The sequence below is a fragment of the Oreochromis niloticus genome, linkage group LG12 (genome assembly GCF_001858045.2).
Source record: "Oreochromis niloticus isolate F11D_XX linkage group LG12, O_niloticus_UMD_NMBU, whole genome shotgun sequence".
In the NCBI taxonomy this organism is placed as follows: Eukaryota; Metazoa; Chordata; class Actinopteri; order Cichliformes; family Cichlidae; genus Oreochromis; species Oreochromis niloticus.
In genome coordinates, this window is record NC_031977.2 from 37,975,407 (window position 1) to 37,993,207 (window position 17,801).

At 45.8% G+C, this 17,801-nt stretch overlaps 1 protein-coding gene across 1 annotated transcript in view; it reads left to right on the forward strand.

The window, feature by feature from the left end:
• The window catches only part of c5 (complement component 5), a 58,864-nt gene that overhangs the window by 27,074 nt on the left and 13,989 nt on the right, over positions 1-17,801 (forward strand). Inside the window, exons 4-20 of the mRNA XM_019346953.2 lie at positions 4,652-4,722; positions 4,814-4,911; positions 4,987-5,069; positions 5,153-5,243; positions 5,331-5,439; positions 6,270-6,402; positions 6,483-6,598; positions 9,946-10,134; positions 10,514-10,717; positions 10,794-11,006; positions 12,105-12,254; positions 12,407-12,533; positions 12,619-12,684; positions 15,784-15,999; positions 16,251-16,335; positions 17,459-17,541; positions 17,655-17,794. Coding sequence (XP_019202498.1) covers positions 4,652-4,722; positions 4,814-4,911; positions 4,987-5,069; positions 5,153-5,243; positions 5,331-5,439; positions 6,270-6,402; positions 6,483-6,598; positions 9,946-10,134; positions 10,514-10,717; positions 10,794-11,006; positions 12,105-12,254; positions 12,407-12,533; positions 12,619-12,684; positions 15,784-15,999; positions 16,251-16,335; positions 17,459-17,541; positions 17,655-17,794 — 2,174 coding nt within the window. The remainder of the gene's footprint in view (positions 1-4,651; positions 4,723-4,813; positions 4,912-4,986; positions 5,070-5,152; positions 5,244-5,330; positions 5,440-6,269; positions 6,403-6,482; positions 6,599-9,945; positions 10,135-10,513; positions 10,718-10,793; positions 11,007-12,104; positions 12,255-12,406; positions 12,534-12,618; positions 12,685-15,783; positions 16,000-16,250; positions 16,336-17,458; positions 17,542-17,654; positions 17,795-17,801) is intronic.

Here is a 17,801-nt window from a genome sequence, read left to right on the forward strand (position 1 = left end):
ACAGCTAGCCGGCTACCTAGCTAGCTGCCGCACTTGGCTGCAAATGGATAGCGAGGGGACTCTCTCTCTCTCCTTTCACCTCCCCGGTCTCTCGCAAATGCTCGCATAGAATCGGAGTTACAGCTGGATGTGGAAAAAATAACTGAGTTGTTTGGTGGTGGAGCTACAACAGAGGGCAGCTACCCACCGGTGTGTGACAGAAAGGACATGCCGCCAACGAGACATATGAGGCCGGGCAGGCGATTGCTAACGCGGTGGTCAATCATGGATCAGGGAAAGCGAAGGCAGGAGCGTGAGGTGAACTGAATTTCAGGTAAGAAGTTATGAACTGCACTCTATTTGGGTCAGATATAAACAGAGTTTAGGTGTAGTTTATTTTCGTTGTGCTGACTTTTTACAATCGTACTGCGTGCTAGCTAGCACGACGGGAGTTTATGTACAGCTGTGTGCGCGCTAAGTTACTGACGTTGGACTTTATTTTATTCATAATGGTTAGTTCGTAGAGTTGCCGTACAAACGGAATCGTGACACATTCAGAGAAAATATTACGATTTATTCTGTCTACGAAGCCTCCCCTGTCATTCTCTCGCCTGTTGAAACTTCAGTCATGAAACTGATCAATGATCGGCTTTTCTCTCTTGTTTGTTTATCGCGCTAAACAACAGCAGCACGTTTAAGCTTGATCAGCTGTTGTTAGAATTCATTTGCTTTTAATTTCTAGTATCAGCTGATGTTTGCTGCAGCCACAGCTGTAAAAACGGCTGTTCCAAACCAGATATCCTTACTGAATCATCAGAGCTGAACAGGTGATGGAGAAACAGGTTTACCCTTAGGTGACATGAATGAGTTGAAGGGAAGTTATGAACTGTTTCTGAGAGACAAACACCAAGCTCATTTTTTTGTGTAGCTGACAGCTGGTAACTGTGCAGGGGCGGATCTAGCAAAGCTTTTGCCAGGGGGCCAGGTAGGGCATTAACAGAGAAAGGTGGACACAAAGATATACTTTTCTTTCTTACTCTCATACAGGGAGTGCAGAATTATTAGGCAAGTTGTATTTTTGAGGAATAATTTTATTATTGAACAACAACCATGTTCTCAATGAACCCAAAAAACACATTAATATCAAAGCTGAATGTTTTTGGAAGTAGTTTTTAGTTTTAGCTATTTTAGGGGGATATCTGTGTGTGCAGGTGACTATTACTGTGCATAATTATTAGGCAACTTAACAAAAAACAAATATATACCCATTTCAATGATTATTTTTACCAGTGAAACCAATATAACATCTCCACATTCACAAATATACATTTCTGACATTCAAAAACAAAACAAAAACAAATCAGCGACCAATATAGCCACCTTTCTTTGCAAGGACGCTCAAAAGCCTGCCATCCATGGATTCTGTCAGTGTTTTGATCTGTTCACCATCAACATTGCGTGCAGCAGCAACCACAGCCTCCCAGACACTGTTCAGAGAGGTGTACTGTTTTCCCTCCTTGTAAATCTCACATTTGATGATGGACCACAGGTTCTCAATGGGGTTCAGATCAGGTGAACAAGGAGGCCATGTCATTAGTTTTTCTTCTTTTATACCCTTTCTTGCCAGCCACGCTGTGGAGTACTTGGACGCGTGTGATGGAGCATTGTCCTGCATGAAAATCATGTTTTTCTTGAAGGATGCAGACTTCTTCCTGTACCACTGCTTGAAGAAGGTGTCTTCCAGAAACTGGCAGTAGGACTGGGAGTTGAGCTTGACTCCATCCTCAACCCGAAAAGGCCCCACAAGCTCATCTTTGATGATACCAGCCCAAACCAGTACTCCACCTCCACCTTGCTGGCGTCTGAGTGGGACTGGAGCTCTCTGCCCTTTACCAATCCAGCCACGGGCCCATCCATCTGGCCCATCAAGACTCACTCTCATTTCATCAGTCCATAAAACCTTAGAAAAATCAGTCTTGAGATATTTCTTGGCCCAGTCTTGACGTTTCAGCTTGTGTGTCTTGTTCAGTGGTGGTCGTCTTTCAGCCTTTCTTACCTTGGCCGTGTCTCTGAGTATTGCACACCTTGTGCTTTTGGGCACTCCAGTGATGTTGCAGCTCTGAAATATGGCCAAACTGGTGGCAAGTGGCATCTTGGCAGCTGCACGCTTGACTTTTCTCAGTTCATGGGCAGTTATTTTGCGCCTTGGTTTTTCCACACGCTTCTTGCGACCCTGTTGACTATTTTGAATGAAACGCTTGATTGTTCGATGATCACGCTTCAGAAGCTTTGCAATTTTAAGACTGCTGCATCCCTCTGCAAGATATCTCACTATTTTTGACTTTTCTGAGCCTGTCAAGTCCTTCTTTTGACCCATTTTGCCAAAGGAAAGGAGGTTGCCTAATAATTATGCACACCTGATATAGGGTGTTGATGTCATTAGACCACACCCCTTCTCATTACAGAGATGCACATCACCTAATATGCTTAATTGGTAGTAGGCTTTCGAGCCTATACAGCTTGGAGTAAGACAACATGCATGAAGAGGATGATGTGGACAAAATACTGATTTGCCTAATAATTCTGCACTCCCTGTAAACACCAAGCTCCTTTTTTTGTGTAGCTGACAGCTGGTAACTGTGCAGGAGCGGATCTAGCAAAGCTTTTGCCAGGGGGCCAGGTAGGGCATTAACAGAGAAAGGTGGACATAAAGATATACTTTTCTTTCTTACTCTCATATAAAATATTTAGCTTTTATTAAATAGTTATCTGAATCTCACAACCAAAGTTTGTATAATAATACACAGGATTGGCTGTAGACCATTGTTCATAATTCAGAACACTGTGTAGAAATAACAAAAAACAAAAAGTGAATGCATGTGTGAAAAGTGGTCTATAATGTAATGCTTCAAAGCGTGTTCATGCAAACATTGTCGGGTCTGCCGTGGTACAATGGGACTTCTGCTCATGAACCTGTGTGCACAGCGTCTGCAAATCGGCGCTGTACGAAGTAACTTCATCTTTACACAAAACTGTAAGCTGTCATCTGTGAAGCGTGAGCGGTGTTTGTTTTTACCATAGTTCATGGTGGAGAATGGCTGCTCTTCTGAGTTTTGCTGTCTGTAGCCGTATGAATGGCAACTACAGTGATTAGCAGCGGCATAGGCACACATAAAATTTCTTCTGAAATTTTCGCTTTCTAGTTCTATCCTGTTATTCTATTTATATTATTAATTTAGTTTTACCTAATACCTATTGATTGTATTCTTATTCATTTTTTATCTTCTTACTCTGTTTATACTTATATTTATATTGTATCCCACTCTTATTTATTTTATCTTTTTATCCTGTTTATATTCTTATTAGGTCATATCTCCAGTGTTTCCTCGGAGGGGGCTCTCTGCACCGGGGCTGTGATCGACCGTGGCTGCTGGGGCTCTGTGGGTCCTCTCAGCCTGGCTGGGGGCTTCTTTGCCTCCCTCCTGCTGCGTGCCCAGCCTGGAGGCTGCGGTCTGTGATCGGCTCCCGGTGCAGACGGCTCCCTGTGATAGTGTTTCCTCACTTGGCTAATGCGTACCCAGCCCAATTTTACTCTTTAGGTGTGTGTGTGTGTATGTGTGTGTGTGTGTGGGGGGGGGGGGGGGATGTGTGTATCATGACCGCTTCTGTTAATGACAGTGCGGGGAATGAGTGGGAGGGTGGGGTGGGCTGCTTTTAACCATGTAAAGCACTTTGTGATACAGTTTGTATGAAAAGTGCTTTATAAATAAAGATTGATTGATTGATTCTAAAAAGCAGTTAAAAACTTTTCTGTTCAAACAAGCCTTTTGTTGATCTACGTATTTTATATTCTTTACATTATTTTCATTTGATCTTTTACATTGTGTATAATGTCTATTGATTGTATTGTTTATTTTAATATTTGTGTACAGCGCTTTGTGGCTGCCTGTCTGTGAAAAGCACTTAATAAATAAACTTTACTTACTTTAGATGTTCGCACAAAGCATAAAAAACAATATATACAGTGTTATCTTCATTTTAGATTTCAAAAAGTATTTGCGGCTCCCAGTGTTTTCTTTTGCGTGGAAACCGGGTCCAAGTGGCTCTTTGGGTGTTAAAGGTTGCTGACCCCTGAACTAGTGTCAGTCATTATGCAAATGTCCTGTTTATAAGGTTGAAACCTGCAGTCAGCTGAGACTGAAGAGGTCACCTGATGATGATGAAACGTTTCTCCCACTAAAAACATCCAGATGAACAGAATCATCCTTTTGGGACTAGTGGACATAGTCAAAGAAGGTAACAGTACAGCTACCTGCATGTGGGAGAGGGTTCGTACACCTGGAGGTCCACTGGAGACTCCGCCCCCTCACTCTCTGAGTCAGCCAGTTCTGTCTCCGCTCAGTTTCCATGAGAAGCATTGGTGTGTGGTGTCATTGATCAACAGCTTCATATGCATTCATAGAGTTTGGTAGATCTCCTCAGCCAGTCCTTGCCAAGGGTTCCTGTTAAGGTCTCCATCAGCTCAGAGCTGGATTTCATCTTTCAGGCTGTCTTTGTCATGGTTTCTGTAGTCGGATAGTTCTCATTAACCTTAAAATTCAGCTGATCCTCTTTCAGGGTCTCCGTTACACCATCACCCTCGTCACTCATACAGCTGTGTTTCTGTTCCCAGTCAAAGTGAGGGCGTTCTCCTTGAACCAGGAGCTGAGGCCGGCTAATCGCAGCGTCTACCTGACATTTAAGGTAAGCAGGAAGTCGTCCCGTGTAGTAGCAGAAGGGGGCAGTGATATGTTCTGATGGGTTCCATAATATCTTACCCCCTCCCTCCCGCCAGGACCCGGACCATACAACAGTGGACATTGTGGAGATGGTCGATGTGAACAATGGAATCCCATCTCTGCAAAACCCCTTTAAGATCCCCGTCAACCCAAAGTAAGAAATAAGAGTGTAAAGCAAACGACGCACAGCTGCATGGTCGTGTATCTAAGGTCATGTCTGTGATTCCAGGTTGGGCATTTGGTCCATTGAAGCTTCTTACTCCAATGATTTCACCACAACAGCAACCACCGACTTTGAAGTTAGAGAATACGGTACATTATAATATCATGAGGCAAACTGCTGGTGCTGATCGAGGGTAAAACACACATCATTAACAGCTTTCACCCTGCATCAGTTCTTCCCAGTTTCTCCATCCAAGTGGAACCAGAAGCAAATTACATCAGTCACAATTTATTCACCAATTTCAACTTCAAGGTTTCAGCCAGGTGAATAAACATTTCAGCACCATTTATAAACTTTCAAATAATTTAAAGCTGCCAGTTACACACGAGTGGTATTTTTACCTGTCCCAGGTATCTCCACGGCCCTCCGGTGGCTGATGGTGACGTGTTTCTGCGCTACGGCTATGTTAGTGGGAAAAGTCCTCCAGTTATCATCCCAAACTCTATCATCAGAGAAAGTGTAAGAGACATGAACAAACACAAGGACAGTTGTTATTATTATTATTAATGCTGATTAATGTTGACATTATTGTTATTCGAACCATTTCACTCGTGCTCCAGCTGTTTTATGCTACAGAAACCATCCAGATATCCGAATGTTCAGCTTTTTCAGGATGACTGACGTATTACTTTGACTTTTTGTAACTTTTATAGTTGTTTTTTCAATATTTAGACTGTTATGGATTTCTTTTATCAGGCAAGTTTTCCAATAACCAAAACCAAAACAGATGTTTTGAAGTTGCAGACGGTCCATTTTAACTCAGAACTGTGTGATGTGTGCGAGACCTGCCGTGGTATTCACCTCGCACACTACTCACTTGATCTGAATGCTGGAGGATGTCACAAATCTTACAGGTCTCCAAACAGGTACTGAAGCAAAAACAACAAACGAACTTCATCTCCATGTGGAGGTGGAAATGCTCGATGTGGTCTCTTAAAAAGGCGTGATCGTAGAGTCAGGTTCTTTGTCCAGCTGCTTCACTGTGCTGGTGTTTTTTAAGAATCATCTTACATTTCAGAATGTTGATTTGAACTTTGGCGTTTTGGGGCCAAGACTACAGAAACTCTGTGTTTGCTGCATCTGCACCTGAACCACTTAATCCCACCGACAGTCGATGAGGTCAGTGCTTCTAACTTTGGGCCTTTTCTAGGATGCTACCTGCATAAAGAGAAGCCGACGTCATTCTAGTGGTGTTAGGTTATTGACAATCCTCCTCCAGGTGATTCTCATCATGTAACTGATATCTGTTGTGTTTCTTTGACAGCGGTGTCTGTGTGTGTCTCTTTCAGTTGTCCTCAGCGGGTGACGTGGATGTGAATGTTAATATGCAGAAGGTTCTGTCTGAATACAATGGACCAAAAGACCTCAACAGCCTGCTGGGGAAGTACCTGTACATAGCTGTACTGGTGGAAGAGAGCACAGGTGAGCATGGATCACTGCTCTTAGCCCGAGTCTTTAAAATACTTAAATATTTACTTTGTGGGGCGGATTTTGTCTCTCAGGTGGTATTACTCAGGAGACCGAGTTTGCTGCTGTGAAGTTTGTCAAATCACCTTACAGCCTGAGCCTGGTGTCCACGCCCCCCTTCCTCAAACCTGGACTTCCTTATAACATCCAGGTGTGTGTCATAGAAGCTCTTTATGTTTAACGTGTGGTTCAGGTGACCGTCGCTCAGTTTGAAGCCTTTTTGAGGGATTGTGCAATGCCGTGTTCAGACCAAGTTTCATGTCGTGGTCCTCGCACGAATACAGTCGCTGTGTTTTTGAAGCACTTCACATCCCACAAATACTTTCCCATTATAGCCAATGGGAGCGGGAGCAGTATTAGTGATAGCTGCAGTCGTTTCACAGGGTTTTCAGAACCAGGAAGTCTTTGACTACGCTTACTTTTTTCTGAATCCTCTTCTTCTTTGCTATGCTGAGGTTATCTTCCATTTGTGAGCATCCATAGTGTCCCAGGCTGTGGACAGGCATCAGCACCACAGCGTCAAAGTCATTTTTCACCAAAGCTCAAACAGTTTCTGAAAATACTAGTTAGAAAATGACCCAACTAAAAATATTGATACGAAACTCACAGAACAGACTAAACAATATATGAAAGGACACAGAGGGCCGTCTAATAATGAAGAAAAACACAAGAATCCAATAATTCCAAACTGTGGGTCAGAGACCGACAGTGTTGGGGAGTAACGGAATACATGTACCGCCGTTACGTATTTAGAATACAAAATATGAGTAACTGTATTCCGTTACAGTTACCGTTTAAAAAGGTGGTATTCAGAATACAGTTACTTTGTTGAAATAAATGGATTACACGGCGGTACTTCCCTGTTTCAAATTTTCGCGGGTCAGGACTGTTTGGGTTTGTTTGACAGCTACGTTCTGTTGTTCCAGGCGGCAGCGTTGCGGTTGCCATGGTTACAGGGTGACGCTCTCTCTCTCTGCGTGTTTCCTGGGTGAGAGAGCGCTTTTTTGTTGTTGTTGTTGTGCTAAGCTAAAAGGCAGAATGCTACAGGCATGGCTCTAAAGAATGTAGCATCATGGGCAGTGTAGTCCGTGCTGCAGGGAGAATGGACTGCCATACACGTTATGTGTCTGTGAGCGAGGGAGGGAGAGAAAGGAAAAGTCCGAGCTGTCACGGAGCAAAAACGGGAGCTGGAAGCATGTAAATATAATAATAACCACTGCAGCCAAGAAGAGTGCCTGACGAGCCCAGCTGTAAGTACGCTATTAAGACTCAACTGTACACTGTGTTCGTGTTTTCCTCCGGAAAAAATAAGTTCCGTTGGAGCAGCCTTTCAACGCCTCTCTCTGTCTCTCGCTAGCAAAGTTGACCCAGACAACAAAGTAAAGCTAGTTTTCAGCTACCAGCCCGACACGGAACCGACGTATTAGCCAGAGGTCCCTTTACTACGGTTCGGAGCCGCGGACCTTCAGTATCAGTAATAAATCACAGCAATAGTACATTCACGTAGTTGTAAACAGCATGATAATATATTAAGTAATCCAAAGTATTCAGAATACGTTACTCTCATTGAGTAACGTAACGGAATACGTTACAGAATACATTTTGGGGCATGTATTCAGTATTCTGTAGTGGAATACATTTTAAAAGTAACCTTCCCAACACTGGGCACCGATGACCACATCAGTCTGGCTGCCCAGATGCTGCCCACGCCTGTTCATCCATTTCAGTTTAACCCTTTCATGCATGAATTATGACAGCCTTAATCAGGATTTTTTTTCCTAAGTATTTTTATTCATCTTTGAACTTCATTTTTTTTAAACATGTACTTTTCAGAGTTTTTTACATGTCCACTTAGGTGGACAACATACATGTCAGTGGGTGGCAGGTATGGAGTGACATCATTAGTGTCCAGTGTAGTGGTTTATGTGCAAGTATACCATCAACACTGACACAAATACAAGAACACGGCCTTTCAATAACTGTCCACTGTAGTGACCACTATGTGTGAAACGGTTAATTCAGTTTTATTCATATAGTGCCAAATGGTAACAACAGTGCTTCATACTGTAAGGTAAAGACTCAACAATAATACAGAGAAAACCCAACAATCAGATGAGACCCTTTGAGTAAATGCTTGGTGACAGTGGGAAGGAAAAACTCCCTTTTAACAGGAAGAACACATTTTCTTAGGTGTGATTCCTCCCAGAGATGCAGATCCCTGTCAGGAAGGACATCCACTGTGAAACCTCTGCTGAACCAAACAGGTGGAGCTACCTGCTGTAGTGATTCCTGTGGCAAAGGAGCAGCTGAAAGCAGCTTTACTGAAGAACAGTCATGAGCCTTACCATTATCCATCCATCCATCCATCCATCCATCCATCAGTCTGTCCGTCCAACCGTCCATCCATCCATCCATCCATCCATCCATCCATCCATCAGTCTAACCGTCCGTCCATCCATCCATCCATCCGTCCGTCCGTCTGTCCATCCATCAGTCCGTCCGTCCAACCGTCCATCCATCCATCCGTCCAACCATCCATCCATCCGTCCGTCCGTCCATCCATCCATCCATCCATCCATCCATCCATCCATCCATCCATCCATCTTCTTCTGGCCGGGTCACAGGGGCAGCAGCCCAAGGAGAGAAGCCTCCCTCTCCCCAGTCACCTGCTCCAGCTTGTCCGGGGGAACACCAAGGCGTTCCCAGGCCAGCCAAGAGATATAATCTTTCCAGTGTGTCCTCGGGGCCTTCTCCTGGTGGGACATGCTCAGAACACCTCACCCAGGAGGCACCCAGAAGGCATCCTTGTCAGATGCCCAAACCACCTCAACTGGCTCCTTTTGATATGGAGGAGCAGCAGCTGTACTCTGAGCCCCTCCCAGATGGCTGAAATCCTCACCCTATCTCTAAGGGAGAGGCCAGCCACCCTTCAGAGGAAGCTCATTTCCGCTGCTTGTATTCGCGATCTCGTTCTTTCTGTCACAAGACATGAGCCTTACATGAGTTTCAAACACATCTTTCACTGGGAACTTTGGTCCTAACCTGTAATTCCAGTCCCCTTTTTCCCCTGGATTCTGCTGGACGTTACATTTTTAACCTTTTGCGCTTGGTTGTCTTTGGGAAGCATATTGACCTGGAGATGGTGAATTATATCAGATTTAACAAACAGATGATAGCAAAGACACATTGCTGCGATGGCACCTACTTCACAGAAGGATCATATGACATCTTTCATTATGTTGAAGATACCAGCAACAGAAATGTCTATACACTCGAATAACTAGCACTCAAGAAGAGACGTTGCTGCAGCTTCTTCTTCTTTTAGAAGTGGCCACAGAGGATCATCCACCTCCTCCCATCCCAGCATCCTTCTCTGCACATGTCCTACATCCATGAATCTTCTCTGAGACAGCTGCAACTAACACAAATACATCTCGCAAACACTCCTCAAGTTTAAAGCAGTTTGTCCATTTTTGCTGTTTCACTGTGTCTCTACAGGTGCAGGTGAAGGATCACCTGGACAAGCCAGTGAGAGGTGTTCAGGTCAGTCTGGTGGAGAATCAGCTGTTCAGACAGGGGAGGGACCCCGAGGCCATGTCCTGCAGCGACAGCTCCACCAGCGAATCAAACGGCCTCGCTTTCTTCATCTGCAACACACCTGGTGATGGAGTCAGGGCTGTTCTCAAGGTGGGCGGTGCAGGTGCTTTAGATGTGTGTGTCTCAGGGACAGGTAAAACTCGCCGTGCTGGATTTGTGAGCATGTGATCATGTGACTGTGTGACAACGACCAAAGAAAGAAGACAGGAAGTGTTACTCAGATCTGTCTCCTGTGTGCTTCTTTAGTTTGTTTTTTACGTGTTGTTTCCTTGTTTTCTTATTTTTGTTTACTGTTTATTTATTTTGTTTGTATTTCGTTGTTTACTTTTTTCCATCTTGTCTGCCTGACTGCTTCTTTACTCGTTGTTCTTTATTTGTCTTTTAAATTTTAACTTCGTGTCATGATGGTGTGGACTTATTGTTTAGTTGTGTACTTGTTGCTAACATCTCCCCTTGTTGTTGTTGACAGTTTCAGACGGATGACTCCACCCTCCCAGCAGCCAGTCAGAGCAGTCTGACTCTGACAGCGGTCGCTTATTACTCGCCAAACCAACGTTATCTCTACATCGACGCCCCGCTGATGGGCCCCGGCCTCCAGGTGGGACGACCAGCACGTCTCAGCGTGTACTCAGCCACGCCCTCCTACATTCCCATCACAACCATCAGCTACCTGGTGAGGAGAAGCTGCCACACGATTCTGCGTTTCCTGTTTGTATTATTTCTCACAACATCGTGCCGCGGTCCCTCAGGTGATCTCTAAAGGGAAGGTGGTGGATTTCGGCAGCCAGAAATTTCTCTCCAACGCTGACAGCAAACAGAGCCTGAGCTTTCAGGTGACGCCCGCCATGGTGCCGTCCATCAGGCTGCTGGTCTACTACATCCTGTTCGGAGAGGGGACGTCCGAGCTGGTGGCCGACTCCGTGTGGCTGGACGTCGAAGACAGATGCATCAGCGGGCTCCAGGTACAACAACACACAACAGCCTATGGTTTGTTGCTCCAGAGTCGGGTGTAATGATGTGTTCAAACGGACGTCGAGGAAGGTAAACACGCCTGGAATCAGACCGACCCACGAAACAATGACAAACAACATCAGAAACATGAGAGACACAAGGTTTCAGGTGGGCAGGGAGGTGCTGCAGGTGTGAAATGGGGGTAGGGCTTTTACCATCTTTGTATCTAACAGGAACCAAAAACCCAAGAAGAGCCGAAGCTCAGCATAACTGGACCTGTAATCCAAGAGTCGAACCTCAGGATGACCTAAAGCTAATAGACCAGTGCAAGCCTAATCCTGGGTGCAATCCTGAGACCAGTTTGCATGCTGTGAGACCACACAGCATGGACATCAGTGTGGTGTTAGCTGTTAGCTGATGGTTGATGTCCGGTGGCTCAAACCCTGCCCGCACCTTCATCTTCTGTGTGTCTGAGCCCAGGACAGAACAGCCTCTCATCACTAGAGAAGTTAATACTTCAAAATACCTGAGAGAAACAGAAGTCTCTGTGCTGGATAACCGTACTGGAAGTGAAAAACCAGGGCCCCCTCCTGAATCTGGACCCCAGAGTAGAGGTTGGTGGACAGGGCTGAATTCAGAGGGCCGAGCACAGCCGGAAGAAATAACAGGAATGCGCTGCCATGTCCCCGTCTCTGTGGACCGCCACCCACAGGGACAGGTTGGGTGGAAGGTGTGTTGACCCTCAGCATTACAGATGTGGTTATTGGGATGTGGAATGTGACCTCGCTGGTCAGGAGGGAGGGTGTCTGGAGAGGTAATTTGTATATCTCATCTGGCCTTGGAGCACATCGTGATCCCAGAGGAGAAGCTGGAAAGTGGAGGATGCCTGGAGTACCCGCTTATCCAAAGTCATCATGGCTGTCTTTGGATAAGCGTGAGAAAACTGATGGATAGTTAGGACTTCTTAAACACCAGAAAAGGTTCTGTGTCAGTGTTGTCGGGTATGTTTGTGCACTTCCTGTAAGCTTCTGGTCAGAACATCGAATATCGCTGTGACTGATATCCTTTGTGTGCGTGCGTGCGTGTGTGTGTGTGTGTGTGTGTGGTAGACTGACATGTCTCTGGGTAAGCAGTACTACAAGCCCAAGGAACAACTCCAGCTGGATGTGAGGGCCAATCAGGATGGCCTGGTGGCTCTGTCTGCTGTCGACGCCGCCATCTTTACCCTACGACCCAACTACCAAGACCCCGTTTCCATGGTAACGCCAAAATCATCCCGTTTTATCCGAGGCAGTTTGCTTTTGTTTGTTATTAAAAACGTACACAACAACAAACTGATGGCCCTGACTTTAAAGGACGATATTTCAGTTTCCACGTGTTGACAGCTGACAGGATGAACTTTGACCCGCAGGTTCTTCGTCACATCGAGCAGAGCGACCTGGGCTGCGGTGGAGGCGGCGGTAAAGACAGCGCAGATGTTTTCCGTCTGGCCGGCCTCACCTTCATCACCAACGCCAACACGGCCCCCTCGACCAGCAGTACGTCAGTCAGTAAATGAGTGAAGGGAGACGCTGTGGTTAAAGTGCTGCACGGCTCACTCGTGCTTTGGTTATGTTGTTTCAGATGAGGCGTGTACAGCTGTCGTGCGTGCAAAGCGAGCTCTGACCGAAGAGGAGAAAAAAGAGAAAGGTGAGACTGCAGCAGCATGTTTCCTTTCGGTTCCATGTTGTCCCGTCAGTCTGCTCATTTGAGCATCACGTTGGTTGGTGTGACTCAAACACAAAGCATAATCACACTCCTCAGAGAATGCATGACAAACATTGTGTCTGATTAAAGTTTGACTGCCCTGCGTCAGCCTGGCGACCTGTCCAGGGTGGACCCCGCCTCTCACAGTGCGTTAGCTGTGATAGGCTCCACCCACTGACAAGGATAAGCAGAAATCTCTGACATTTCACTTCTTCACATCCAACAACTGACCAGTGACCCGTCTAGGATTAGTCCAGACGTATCCATCCAACCATCCATCCATTTTCTTCCGCTTATCCGGGGCCGGGTCGTGGGGGCAGCAACCTAAGGAAAGAAGCCCAGACCTCCCTCTCCCCAGCCACAAACTCCAGCTTGTCTGGGGGAACACCAAGGCGTTCCCAGGCCTGCCGAGAGATATAATCTCTCCAGCGTGTCCTGGGTCTGCCCCGGGACCTCACCCAGGGGGCATCCTTGTCAGATGCCCGAACCACCTCAGCTGGCTCTACTTTGAGCCCCTCCCGGATGGCTGAACTTCTCACCCTATCTCTAAGGGAGAGCAACCGTTCTGAGGAAGCTCATTTCCGCCGCTTGTATCCGCGATCTTGTTCTTTCTGTCACTACCCACAGCTCGTGACCATAGGTGAGGGTAGGGACGTAGATCGACCAGTAAATTGAGAGCCTTGTTTTCACACTCAGCTCCCTCTTCACCACGACGGACCAGTACAGCATCCACATCATTGCAGCCACAGCACCAACCTTTTGCAGCACCAAAAGAGCAGATGAACTGTAATGGCAAAAAGTCAACAACCCCCCACCCCCACCCCCCCAAAATATATGAACCTAAACTACATCCTGAACCCTACATGTAGCTCTCAAGAGGTTAAAGTGTCCATGTTGTCATTTACAGTGGCTTGCAAAAGTATTTGGCCCCCTTGAACTTTCCCACATTTTGTCACATTACAGCCACAAACATGAATCAATGTTATTGGAATTCCAGGTGAAAGACCAATACAAAGTGGTGTACACGTGAGAAGTGGAAAGAAAATCATACATGATTCCAAACATTTTTTACAAATAAATAACTGCAAAGTGGGGTGGGCGTAATTATTCAGCCCCTTTGGTCTGAGTGCAGTCAGTTGCCCATAGACGTTGCCTGATGAGTGCTAATGACTAAATAGAGTGCACCTGTGTGTAATCTAATGTCAGTACAAATACAGCTGCCCTGTGACGGCCTCAGAGGTTGTCTAAGAGAATATTGGGAGCAACAACACCATGAAGTCCAAAGAACACACCAGACAGGTCAGGGATAAAGTTATTGAGAAATTTAAAGCAGGCTTAGGCTACAAAAAGATTTCCCAAGCCTTGAACATCCCACGGAGCACTGTTCAAGCCATCATTCAGAAATGGAAGGAGTATGGCACAACTGTAAACCTACCAAGACAAGGCCGTCCACCTAAACTCACAGGCTGAACAAGGAGAGCGCTGATCAGAAATGCAGCCAAGAGGCCCATGGTGACTCTGGACGAGCTGCAGAGATCTACAGCTCAGGTGGGGGAATCTGTCCATAGGACAACTATTAGTCGTGCACTGCACAAAGTTGGCCTTTATGGAAGAGTGGCAAGAAGAAAGCCGTTGTTAACAGAAAACCATAAGAAGTCCCGTTTGCAGTTTGCCACAAGCCATGTGGGGGACACAGCAAACATGTGGAAGAAGGTGCTCTGGTCAGATGAGACCAAAATGCAAAACGCTATGTGTGGCAGAAAACTAACACTGCACATCACTCTGAACACACCATCCCCACTGTCAGATATGGTGGTGGCAGCATCATGCTCTGGGGGTGCTTCTCTTCAGCAGGGACAGGGAAGCTGGTCAGAGTTGATGGGAAGATGGATGGAGCCAAATACAGGGCAATCTTGGAAGAAAACCTCTTGGAGTCTGCAAAAGACTTGAGACTGGGGCGGAGGTTCACCTTCCAGCAGGACAACCACCCTAAACATAAAGCCAGGGCAACAATGGAACGGTTTAAAACAAAACATATCCATGTGTTAGAATGGCCCAGTCAAAGTCCAGATCTAAATCCAATCCAGAATCTGTGGCAAGATCTGAAAACTGCTGTTCACAAACGCTGTCCATCTAATCTGACTGAGCTGGAGCTGTTTTGCAAAGAAGAATGGGCAAGAATCAGTCTGTAGATGTGCAAAGCTGGTAGAGACAGACCCTAAAAGACTGGCAGCTGTAACTGCAGCAAAAGGTGGTTCTACAAAGTATTGACTCAGGGGGCTGAATAATTACGCACACCCCACTTTGCAGTTATTTATTTGTAAAAAATGTTTGGAATCATGTATGATTTTCATTCCACTTCTCACGTGTACACCACTTTGTATTGGTCTTTCACCTGGAATTCCAATAAAATTGATTCATGTTTGTGGCTGTAATGTGACAAAATGTGGAAAAGTTCAAGGGGGCCGAATACTTTTGCAAGCCACTGTAGCTCATGTAACCCATCCTATCCTGATCAGTAGACAAAGCCACTGTGCAGCACCCAGTGACCACCATTTACATATATGTGTGTGTAATTTAGCTGAATTGAATTTAAGAGTCTAAGATTTTCAGGGCCGAGTACAATAACCTCAGTTTGATCTGAATTAAGAAGCAGAAAGTTAGCGGCCATCCAGGTCTTTATGTCTTTAAGACATTCCTGCAGTTTAACTAATTGGTGTGTGTTACCTGGCTTCATGGATAGATAGAGCTGCGTGTCATCTGCATAGCAGTGAAAATTTATGCTAATCTAATGATGCTGCCTAAGGGAAGCATGTATTAAGTAAACAGAATTGGTCCTAGCACTGAACCCTGTGGAACACCATAATTAACTTCAGTGTGTGATGAGGACTCTCCATTTACATGTACAAATTGGAGTCTATTAGATAGATATGAGTTTAACACACACACACCTTCACCTGTGTGTTTTGCTGACATGTTTGTAATGATGGGGGATAAATCAGTGGTCGATGTAAAGTAAAGTGTGTCCTTCTGTCTGTCCAGCGGCAAGATATGGTAACTTCAACTGGTGCTGTGAAAATGGGATGAAGCGTGCTCCAACGTATAGAACCTGCCTTGAAGAAGCTAAGGTATTTGTCCACAAGAACAGGAATGTCTTCAAACATGAGAGAGGAAGAGAAGCCTGCGTAAAGGCCTACCAAGAATGCTGTGAGCATCTCCTGAGGAGCCTCGGCCAAGGCAGCGTCATTGCACGTAATGGTCAGTGTGGACTTTTCTGTTTACAGCATCACACTCTGATGATACCGACGTAACAACAGGAGCTCATTTCTGTGCTATTACAATCCACTGCTGCTCCACCTGTTCAGCACATATTTATTTCATAGCTGAATTACCTGTTAGCAGCTCCTGTATGCTGATACAGACAGCTGTTCTCTGACTGGTTTATAGAGTTTATTATGATGTCAGAGCAGGTGTAAGTCAGTCTGTGTTGCACTCTTGTTTGTGTACAGAAATGGGTGCAGACTTTGACCTCGCTCCTTCTCTGGTGCGGAGCTACTTTCCAGAGAGCTGGATGTGGGAGGTGCAGCGCATCAGGTGACACAAATCAAACACACCTCAGGAAGAAAATCGATTAAAGTGGACCTACTCTGCTCAGTCCCAGCTCCGTAGTTCTGTTCTCTACCAGAGCAGCTTTGCATGATTCACAGTTAGAAATAATGCTTATTTATCTGATACTAGGCCTCAGTGCAACCCTCAGTCCATCCTGTCTGAAACAAGCTGTTTTAGCTCCACCCCCCTTCAAACTAATGCTCTTCTGATTGGCTGCCTCATAAACACGGCTGTACTACTAAAAGGTGGGGCTTCCGAGATGACCATCTGAGCTTTCAAAGTGATGCAGCTCAGCAGGAAACATTCTTCTAAGACAACTCCATTCCTTTTTTTCCACTTATCCAACTCGGGGTCACAGAGGGGGTGGAGCCTATCCCAGCTGTTATAGAGCAAGAGGCAGGGTAAACCCTGGACAGGTCAGCGGTCTGTTTCATGGCTAACATAGAGAGGGAAACAACCACTCACACCTTCAGTCAGTTTTAAATTACCAGTAAATCTAATGTGTGTGGGAGGAAGCAGGCATGAGGAGAACATGCAGACTCCACACAGAGAGTGGATTCAAACCAGGACGTCTTACAGGTGACAGCACTGAATGCATTGAATCTGCACTGCCAGTCAGTAGTTTGGACACACCTTCTCATTTAATGGGCTTTCTTTATTTGTACTACTTTCCAAATAGTAGATACAAACTGAAGACATCTGGGATTATGTAGCAGCAGCTCAGATTAGAGCCCAGATAGATGCCACACAGAGCTCCAGTAGCAGACACATCTGTGCATGTTCAGAGCAGACTGTGTGAATCAGGCCTTTATGGTCAAACAGCTGCTGAGAAACCACGACTAAGGAAAAGCAACAAGTAGAAGAGATTTGTTTGGGCCAAGAAACACAAGGAGTGGACATCAGACCATCTGTGCTTTGGTCTGATGAGTCCACATCTGAGATCTTTGGTTCCACCTGCTGTGTCTTTGGGCAGAAAAGGTGAACGATGGTCTCTACATGGTCCCAACAATGATGGCAGCCTTAATGCTCTAGGCGCCACAGCTGGTTAGAGATCCGCCTCCCTGTCTTTAGGGACTGTTGTGACTGTCCTTGTATTTCCTGTCTTTAGTTCAGGGCGGCTGGTGGTCAGCAGGACTCTGCCGGACTCTCTCACCACGTGGCAGATAAAGGCCGTCGGCATGTTCAAGAACGGCGAGTTTCTTTCATTTACTCGTCTGTAACAGCTTTTTTGCCTTGCTCTTCAGTTTTCTGCCCCTCAGTATGCAGGGATAAATAAAGTCGGATGGTTCCCGTTTGTCCGACAGGTATGTGCGTGGCAGATCCCGTCCAGGTGTCGGTCAGTCTGCCACTCAGCGTGGACATCCCGCTGCCCTATCAGGTGGTCAGAGGAGAGCAGCTGGAGCTGAAGGGCTCCGTGTACAACCAGCAGCTCGACCGCGTTAGGGTACACA